The sequence below is a fragment of the Colobus angolensis genome, unplaced genomic scaffold (assembly GCF_000951035.1).
Source record: "Colobus angolensis palliatus isolate OR3802 unplaced genomic scaffold, Cang.pa_1.0 Scaffold7, whole genome shotgun sequence".
Lineage (NCBI taxonomy): Eukaryota > Metazoa > Chordata > Mammalia > Primates > Cercopithecidae > Colobus > Colobus angolensis.
In genome coordinates, this window is record NW_012120709.1 from 24322819 (window position 1) to 24332669 (window position 9851).

A 9851-nucleotide genomic window follows, 5' to 3' on the forward strand; every position below is an offset into this window, starting at 1 on the left:
TGGATGCCAACAGAACTACTAGCCGGCAGCCTTTCACCAGTGGGCTGCAAAGCTGCAGATCACGTTTTTTCCTGGTATGGCTCAGAATTAGATGAGGGTGTAGAATCGAAATAAAGGCCACCCCTACTCAAAAATGTATCTGCCTCCACAACAATTCTTCCCTAGGAGAGACGTTTAAATGTCACGACATCACTACAAGAGAAATACTCCCAATCCTAACAGTCATTTATATCTTAGTCTGAGTTATTTAATCAGATTGCTTTCCACAGCAGAGAAATTTGCCTGCATTTAGGTGGAGAAACTGGGGGAGAAAGAGAGTACTTTTGGAACAAGGTGTAATTTTGGAAACAATGGCACCCTTATCCTTCCAGTAACCAAGTTAACAAATATTTATTGATGGCCTAATGTTTTCCAGGCACTTCACTCAACACTGAGAGCACTGCAGTGAGCAAGACAGACACAGTCCCTGCCTCCCTGCCTGACAGAGCTTACGGACTCACCAAGTTTCCAGGGGTTCCTGTCTCCTTCCCCATCTCCACACTGCATCTGTGGCAAAGTCCTAGCCATGCTTGCACTTGCAATATCTCTCTAATCAGAACTTCCTTTCCATCACTCCTCCAGGTAACTTACCTAATAGTGCAGTAGCTGGACCCATCTTTAACCTCCTCCTTCCCCTCTGTCCTGGACACTGATTACTGCAGGACTAACCTTTCTAAAGTGTATTCTGAATACCTCCCTCCCAGACTCAAAGGCATTCAGTGGTGCCTCTATGTCCTATTTAGTTTTTTAGAATCCAAACTTCTTTATGGCATATGAAAACCTCTAAGTGTACCTCTCTTCTATCCCTCCAGTATCTTCTCATTATTTTCAGCTAAGATGGTCTACTTTCCATCTTCTGCCATGTGTGTCTCTAACTGCGTGCCTTTGTATATTCTGTTCCTTCTATTTAAATACCCTTCCCTTCCTTGTTTATTCCAGTTCTCAACCCTGGTTGAAGAGCTTCAGAAAGAAAAAAAAAAAGAAAGAAAGAAAGAAAAGAAAAAAGATGCCTGGAAACCAACTCAACCACGCTCAGCTCTAAACCCAGGCGGTGTAGCCAAGGCATCGGTAATTTTGAGAATCTCCCCCACTCATTCTGATGTGCAGCCAAGGTTAATAAATGCTATCTTTGTCCAGCTGCCACTCCACATAGACCCCTTTCTCCAGACTCCAAGAGCGCCTGTTGCCTGCTGTTGGCACTAATTTGGCACATAGCATATTCTGTCTCATGCTCGCTTCATTAAGATTCTCCCATCGGAAAAGTCTCTGTGTTACCCCATGATCTGTCCTCACCCGGGATGGTGAGGGCGGCCGAAAGTGCTGGCTGATGGATTGGTATGGAGCGAAGAGAACACAGCTCCAATCACCAGGCCTTGAAACTGTGCTGCGTAGGGGGCATGAAAGGGATGGAAAACCCAGTCCCGTCAACGTCAACAGCAATGAATCATGCTGATTGTATCATCTTGGTGTGATCTGATGAAAACGGCACTTTCTCTCTGTGATCTTCCTCCCTAAAACCCATCACTCCAGTCTAATCATGAGGAGAACGTCGGACAAATCCCAACACGGCCGCATCCTACAATACACCTGACGGGTGACCCTCAGAACTGTCAAAGTCATCAAAAACAAGGGAAGCCTGAGAAACGGTCACGACCCAGAGGCACCTAAAGAGGCACAACGCAATGGAGTGTGGTATCCTGGATGGGATCCTAGAACAGAAAAAGGACATAAGGTGCAAACGAACAACATTTTAATAAAATGTCAATGGTAGTCAATATTATTGTACCAATATTGGTTCATTAATTGTAACAAATATACCACCCTAATGTAAGATGGTAGTAATAGCAGAAACTGCATGCCAGGGGAGAAAATTGGAACTCATACGATCTGCCCAAGTTTTCTGTAAATCTAACTGTTCTAAAAAGATAGTCTATTCTTAGATAAATAACAAAAATTCAAAAATTCAGTTAAAAACAAAAGCAATCCTCAACCTCATCCCAGCACAAGGCGCCTGCTCGCTTTCCCGGCGTTTGATGAATCTGTAACAGGAGTTGGGCTTCTCTGGTTCAGAGCCACCGAGCAAACAAACAACCATCAAGGGCTTTTTAAGCTGCCTTTTAAAACAAGTGCTTCGGGTCGACCAGAGGCCACAGATCCATCAGTGGAAAATGCACCCCGTTCCCTCAATCTGCATTTTAAATGCCCATCAAATAAACAATTAAGCATCAATTATTGTTAAATCACCTAACTTGAAGTGATTGCCTGTCCCCACCCAGTCAGCAAGGTTCCAGAGAGGAGCCACGAGGAGACTGGACTCAGAGCCCAGCAAAGGAAAAGACAGAGCAGAGGGTGGTGAAATTCCAGCAGTCCAGGGCTCAAGGAGGCTGCAGACACTGCTGAATTCCCCAAGCTGCCAGGAAGGCAGCCGGACAGTCTAGGAGCAGGACAGTGCACCTCCGCCCGGCGCATCACTGTGGCTGACACCTCCCAGGGTGGCCTTTCCCTCTCCTGTCCGGCGCCTTCAGTAGCCCAATGGCTGGAATGCTGCCCCTCCATCCCTCTTTCTTGGAAGAGGGACACTCCCACCGCTAGGGCACCAAGGCCGAGTTGTCAGGTCCCCTGGACTCAACCGGCCCAGACCCAACCCAGCCCAGCTGCACAGGGTGGAGGCAAAACTCTCTTTGTCATATAGCAGGGGACTTACTTTAACCTGGAGGCACCTTTATCGTTAACATGAAAACATGAAGTTCCTTCTAGGGAAGAGAAACTTGGACAGAGGAAGAAGGAGAGAGAGAGAGAAAATAACTGACGGTGAAAAGAAATGAGACCTCTTCCTTAGAAACAGAAACAGAATTCACAAATCACAAACCCAGGCCTGTTTTCTGGAAGTCTCCCTGGAAAGATCCCAAGCTGGACCACGAGCAGAGGCATGGTGGAGACAGAGACCTTAGCCTCTGGTCTCTCAGTGAGGGTCTGGCTTTGTCCTCCAACTGCACGCGGGTCACTGTCATTCCAACCACATCCCCTCATCCTTGGCCCTCTCTGCCCACATCAGATATTCTGAACTGGGGCAGTCCCATTCTCATGGCCCCAGCCTGGTCCCTGGGGCCCCAGTTCCCTTCCCAGGTCTTGATGTCACCTCACCGTCACTGACAACCGTGACACTGTGGCATCCCAGCCATCACCCATGGACTTCTCACAACAGCCCTCAGAAGCAGGCACACAGAACAGTACTGCGAGGCCAACTCAGGCACAGGCCAATGCCGTGCCTTGTCCAGAGGGAGTCAGAGTGGGATTCAGGCCTCCTGCCGGCCAGCACAGGGGCTGAGGCCCCTCTGGCTCCCCAGGAAATCTCGGTCTGGCTCCAGAGAGTCTGAATGGCGAGTGGTATTGCACAGAATCCACAGGCTGGGGCCCCAGCAGGGCGTGATGGCGTCAGGCCAGGATGGGATCACCTCCCCCACACACCTGCTGACAAAGGCCCATTCAAGACAGGACAGACAGCAGTCCCAGCAGCAGACACAGAAACCCAGAGCAGCTGCCAGGGCCAGGAACCCAGAAGCCAGGCCCACACCACCCTGCCCACAGCCAGGCCACAGCACCAGGCAGCCCCCTTTGCTCTCTCTGCCTACCTCTTTAGAAGAACAGCTCTGGCCTGCATGTTTCAGCCTACAGGGCACTTTGTACAATTTCATATTGTCTCCCTTTTAGGGGTAGAAGTGGCAAGAAGATGAACCCTAACCCACGGGCCTGGATACCCAGAAACGTGCCCTACTTTTAGAGGAGGGGGCCATTGACCTGACTCTGTCTTTGGAGGAGGGGTCTGTTGACCTGACTCTGTCTCTGTTGCAAGAAACACATTCTCCCCTCCCTCCCCCTAGTGCATCCTCATCCCCAGAGAGCCAAGGCCCACATCCCTTCCCACGTAGGGCTGTCACCAGTGTATGTCCCCATCACACCACAGCTCCCTGGGAGCACAGGCACACCCTGGCCATCTCTGGATCCCCAGCACTGAGCACAGCAGCCACTCAATAAATGTTGATGTGTGAATGAATGGACGCTTCAGCATCATTATCCCTTTATGTCGAATCCATCCTAAGCTCAGAACAACCAAAGGATCTGTAGGGAATTTTTCAGGCATTTAAAACTTTCTCGGTATCCTCCATCCTCCATTGCCTCATTTCTAATCTCTGGGCCTCTGTCAAATCCCAACTATCAAAATGCTGTGATGAATCAGCCTCTCTCCTTTGACTTCAGCTTTTAAGCATCTCTCAGACCTCAGATGGGGTCAAATTCTTAGTTTCTAGACTCTAGCAAAGCAACTGGGAGGCTGAAATGACACTTGGTAACAAAGGGATGTGCATCTTGGGAACGCATGGTGTGCACCGGGGCGTGGGAGACAGCCGGGAAGGGCAACCGGGTGTCCACACCTCCTGGTGGTGAGGACTCTTCCTCAAGCGTGTCACAGCATACATGCTGCTCACTGGGCTTTCTCCATGTGTCTGACATTGTGCCAGGCACTGTGGGGAGAACAGATCTGCCATTGAGAGGAGGTGCAGTGGAGTGCGAGGGGTGGGGGGCAGGGCATGTCCATCCACAGCTAAAATGCAGGTACCTGCTCTCAAGGAAGAACTAACAGGACATTCACGATATAGGAGGATTATGTTTATTGGGAATTTTAATGCCTGTTTATTGGGAATATGGAAGAATTACCTGAAAGAATCAACACGGGAGGAGCCGCGAAGGATGATATCACAATAACAATGCCATTCGAATAATCCTAGCAATGTGTCATTACTACCGTCACTACAGCAGCTGATATCTCCTGAGTGTTTACTCTGTGCTAGGCAGAATGCTGAGCCCTGTGCACAACTCACCTCATACTGTCCTCACACTCATTTGACAGGTAAGGAAACTGAGGCTTAGGAAAGTGAAGAAATCTAGGAAGCATCAGAATCCAGGTTAGAATCCAAGTTTGTGTGTCTACAAAGACTGCCACCCTCTACTCGGCACATTCCAGCAAGGGCCTGAGCTCAGGCAGAGGGTGAGACAGTACCAGGCTTTGGATGACCATCTGGAGAAGGTGCCTGCAGAGGTGGCTGCAGCCAGGTCACGCTGAGCCTGGAGTGCCCGCACCATGTACCTGTGCTTATTAATAGGCACAGTCGAGCCTGGGGAGGTTTTTGAGCAGAGGAGTGGCAAACCTGGACCTGAGCTGTAATATCAGCAGGTAAAATGGAGCGGGCTGAGAGGGTGGACGTTCAGAGGCCATCACCATGGTCTGAGAGACTGCAGCTCTTTGGGCGAAGAGAGAGGGCGTGTGGGAACGTGCGAGCCCCTGCCTCCCTGTCGGGTGTGGGAGATTATGTATGTGTGAGGAAGGGAAAGTGTGTGTGAGCATAAGTGCACCCGTGATTGCATGAAGGGGCTCTTCTTATAGAGGAAGGTCGCAGAGCCTCCTGGTAAGAGGTGGACGTGAGGTGGGCAGTGGGAGAGAAGGAACAGGATAAGCCGGTTGATCTACCTGAGCAGGAAGGCTCCAGGGAAGGAGAAACCTCAGAAGCCCACAGGGCCTGCCTGACCTGTGAGGGAACATTTATTAAAAGGGTGAATGGAAGAGTTTGAAACCTTAGCCTCTGGTCTCTCAGTACGGGCCTGGCATTGTCCTCCAGCTGTGTGGGGGGTCACTGTCATTCTAACTACATCCCTTCATCCTTGGCCCTCTCTGCCCACATCACATATTCTGAGCTGGAGCAGCCCTATTCTCATGGCTCCAGCCTGGTCCGTGGGGCCCCAGCCCCTTCCCAGGCTGTGTGCTCCCTCCCACATCTTTGTAACAAACACGTTCCTGTGCAGCCTCCAAACTGGCTTCATCCCTTCCCAGGTCAGGGCCTCTCCCTCCCCCGATTCTGGAGCAGAGATGATGTTGCCAAATTGGTCCCATGCTTTTGTTTCGGCCAGAGATGTCCTGCCTCTCATCAGGGACAGCGTCAGAGCACTGTGTTCCCGACCGGCCCCTCTCGTTGCAACACTCCAGCTGGCCAGGGGTTCTCCCTGGAGAAGATTTCTTGGACCACCAAAATGACAGCCCTGTCCTCTCCAGTTGTCCTCTCCAGAGAACAACTCTTTAAAGACCCCACCCAGTGTGCAGCCTGCTAGAAAAGGCCAGGTAGACCACAGCGTCCAGGAGAAGCCAGATCCCTTGGCCATAAAGAAAAAAATTTGGTTTCAGCTTCTTGGTCACCTTCCACCACACTGGGTGAAAAGGGGGCTTTCTCCAGGGTAACATGAGCCCAGCCCCTTCCTGCTCAGCTCAGCTGCAGCCCTGTATTGTGAAATGAGTACTATTTGGTACCTGGAGAGAAAAACGGATCTCTTTCAAAACTGTATAATCCACACAAATTTAGAGGAAGACACGCCTGGGAAAATCATGAATCTAAACCCCACTATTGACAGAAGCGGAAACAAAGGTCTAAAATGCGAAAGGCTTTCAGTTGCTGCAGAGCAGTCTAAGCCATTTCTGGATTTCACTAGAAGCCCAGTTTGCATCCAAAGGGGTATTTGTGCGATGAATGCATTTGCCTTTCAGTAGCGTGGAAACTCAGGGGCAGAGCTGGGGCTAGAATCTGGCCTTTCCACTTCAGGCTCCCTGCCTCCTTGAAGCTGTGCCTTTCATGACTGGTTTGCTTCCTCCAGGGTGCTCAGAAGCTGATTTGTTTGCAGGTGAGTCTTGGGGGGCTGCCTGGCATAGTCTGCCATCCAGATAGCAGCTGACTAAGTCCAACAAGGTTGGCAGGAAGAGAGGAGGTGCTCTTATTTAGGGGAGATCTTGGTGGGCTGACTCCCCCAAGGCTGTCGGGGAATTGCCAGAGTCTAGGAAACTGCCCCTTCTCCCCACTCTCCTTGCCACACCTTCCAGCTTCGCCTTCCAAGAAAACATAGTGAAGCAGGCTCCCCAGTTGTCCCCGCCCACTAGGGGACCCTCACTTTGGAAGGGCGTCGCAGTCACCAAAGGCTCTCCCTCCAAAGGGCTCCATCAACCCACCATCTCTGATGGTGACTGAGTAAAGAAAGCAAGGGATGCAGGATAGCCAGTGTGAAGACCAAAATCCTGGCTGAGGAGTTAGAAGGCCTCAGCTGCTACTGGCCATGTGACTGCTGAGCCTCAGTTTCCCCCACTGTGTTCTGACTGGATGCTCCCTCAAGGCCTCTTCCGGCTCTGAGAAACCTATGATTCCAACGTCAGGAACTGTGTCTCCCTCCTCACCTTTATGTCCCCAGCAATTAATACATAGTAGACACTTAAAACAGTTCCTTGAATGATTGAATGAAATGGGTCATAAGGTCAGTCTGAAGATCCAGTGGAAGCCAGGAAGGAAATTCTTCCCCCAGGAACCTACCTTGCAACAACTGTAGAAGCCACACATCTTGGGAGAACCCTGGCAAGCCTAGAGCCCTTTGCACACCCGCTTCCTCTCCTAGATGCACAGATTTGGTTGGAGGAGCCAAGCAGGAAGCAGGAAAACGTGCCAGGAAGAGAGGGTGGCCTGAACCCCAGGCAACGGTGGGTAGCCCTAACTTTCACTTTATTGACTCCTGTGGCCCCTCTCCTTCCCTCTTTCTGGTTTCCCTCCCCTTCCTACCTCCCTGGTCTGGCCTCTTCAGCTTTCCTGGAACAGTAACTACTTTTCCTTCTCTCCTTTGTGGGGGCTCAGAGCCTCCGATGGTCCCAGCGCTGGCCTGATCCTCTGCTGGTGAGGATGACTCCCAGAGCCTCAGGCTTTCTCTGGGTCAGGGAAGAGAGCAGCCGCAGTGAAGAGATTGAAATTCTGGTTGGTGCCCAGTCTGGCTCTCGTTAACACCTGGAGCTCCAGACTAGGGCTTTGAGGAGGAGGGAAAAGGGCTGCACCCAATCTTTATCCAACCTTCCCTTCCAGGTTGAGGGAAGGGGCTCCTCTTTTGAGGGAATCTGGCAGTGCCTTTTCCTCCACCTTCTTCTGCAGCAGGGTTCCTAGGGGGATGTTAGGGTTTTCCTTCTGGGCTTCCTGAGACTCCACATTTTCCCCTCTACACCCCTAGGGAGGTGGCTGGATAAGGAAGGAAACTGCCCTCTCTCTCCCCTGCTGCAGCCCAGCCTGAGACTTATGTAGATGTACTGTGTGTGTGCGTGTGTGTGCGTGTGTGCGTGTGTGCATGCACAGTGCTAGTGTCGGGTGTCAGTGTAGCATTGGAGCTGGTGTGTGGTGGTGTGGTATATATGCGGTGTGTTTGGTGTGTATGTGTGTATAGGTATGATGTATGTGTATGTGTGGTGTGAGTGTGAGGGTGTGTTGATTGCGTAGTGTGGTATATGTCTGTATGTGTTTGTGGTGTTGGTGATGTGCAGTGTGTGTGAAGTGGGTGGTGTGAGTAAGGGGCCACTGCAATTGGGTGTAGGAGCCAGATATCTAGGTCTCCTAGCCAGGGATAACCAGTATCTAGGCAACCATATTGGGGGGAGGGGAGGAGATATGGAGGTGAGGAATGGGCAGGAGAAAGAGGGAGGCTGAGAAATGGAGGAGTTTCCATAGCAACCACCAGGCAAGTCATGTGCAAAAGGCTAAGTTGCGGACATAGACATACACATCCATAATATGAGGGTGGCTGGATCCCCAGTGGGGGCTCCTTTCAGAGAGGGCCTAAGATGCCCACTGATCCATATTCAAAGCTGGAAATCCTAGCCCAGCCAGAGAGCACGAAGCCACGGAGACAAAGGAAGTGGGCAGAGGGCACACTGGTGGGGAGAAGCCTCCAGTAGCCACGGTCCCGTGAGCGTGCAGGCTTGCAGCAGGTGACGAGGCAGGCCCATGATTCCAGCGAGGCTGCTCCCAGCTCCCACCCACGGGTGCCTCCTCTACCAGCCACCACTTGTAAGAGCCAGAAGCCAGCGCTGGAAGCCCCAGGCTGCACACCCAACTCTCCACGGAAGCCCGGGAGACACAATAGCGGAGGCTTTGCCAGGGCCAGCCCTGCTGGGGAAAGGGGGCAGTGGGGGACCCCAGGGCCCCCCGGAGAGGAAACAGGATTGGATGCATAGACAAGAAGGAGGGAAAAAAAACGATGCACTCTTATGAATCCTCGAGCTCTAGAATCCTTCTTTCCCTGCGCCCCCATCCAGTGCCCACTGCCCAGCCCCACCTTCCCCAAGCACCAAACCAGCAAGTTCCATTTTGTGTCGCTCATGTGTCCACACTCACACCCAGCCATACGCTCTCGTCCGTAATTCCCCAAGCTCCCCCAAGTGTCCACAGCTTCCAAGTAACAAAGGGAAAACTCCTCATGGATAAAAGGGTGGGCGCAGCCCTTTCCCCTTCTCCTGAAAACCCTGACCCCAAGCTCAAGGCAGCATCGAGAGCAGTTCCCAGCCACCAGCGTCACCCCCAGCGCCACAGCCTGCCTCTCCTAGAGGCTGCTCTCTCTTCCGACGCCGATCTCCTTGTTTACATCCCCAGCCCGGTTTCCCGCTGCCCAGGCGGGCACCGCGGCGCTGCTGACCGAGGAGGTCCGCACACACCCACTGAACAAGCGAAACCTTGCGCTCCCGGCGCTCCAGAGATCGGTCCCCAAGGAGCCTCGCTCCTCCTCGGAAAAAGGAGCCAACTTTGCCCACCTCCCCAGCCGCCTACCTGCGCAGCCGGTCCCCTCCGAGACTCCCAGGAGGACCCGCCGAGTCCCGAGGAACCTGGGAGTGGCGGGGCTGGGGGCAGGGCGGTGGGTGAGGCTTGAGCTGCTTTCCCGCCTCCCCTCCTCCTAGGAGTCAGGCGGGCTGGGAG

General features: G+C 52.3%; 1 protein-coding gene across 14 annotated transcripts in view; it reads right to left on the reverse strand.

Annotated features, from left to right (window-relative positions):
* Window positions 1–9851, reverse strand: part of FXYD6 (FXYD domain containing ion transport regulator 6) — a 40310-nt gene that overhangs the window by 29666 nt on the left and 793 nt on the right. For 9 of the 14 annotated variants that reach the window (XM_011926864.1, XM_011926853.1, XM_011926861.1 and 6 more), the window contains exon 1: window positions 9705–9851. The exons of 2 other annotated variants lie outside the window; for them this stretch is intronic. Coding sequence is in view for 1 of the 12 variants with exons in the window: in XM_011926851.1 (XP_011782241.1) it covers window positions 2059–2134 (76 nt within the window). In the remaining 11 variants the exon portion in view is untranslated. Of the gene's footprint in view, window positions 1–2058; window positions 2351–9704 lie in introns of those variants that run through there. 3 more of the 14 variants (XM_011926858.1, XM_011926860.1, XM_011926851.1) reach the window with 3 other exon arrangements.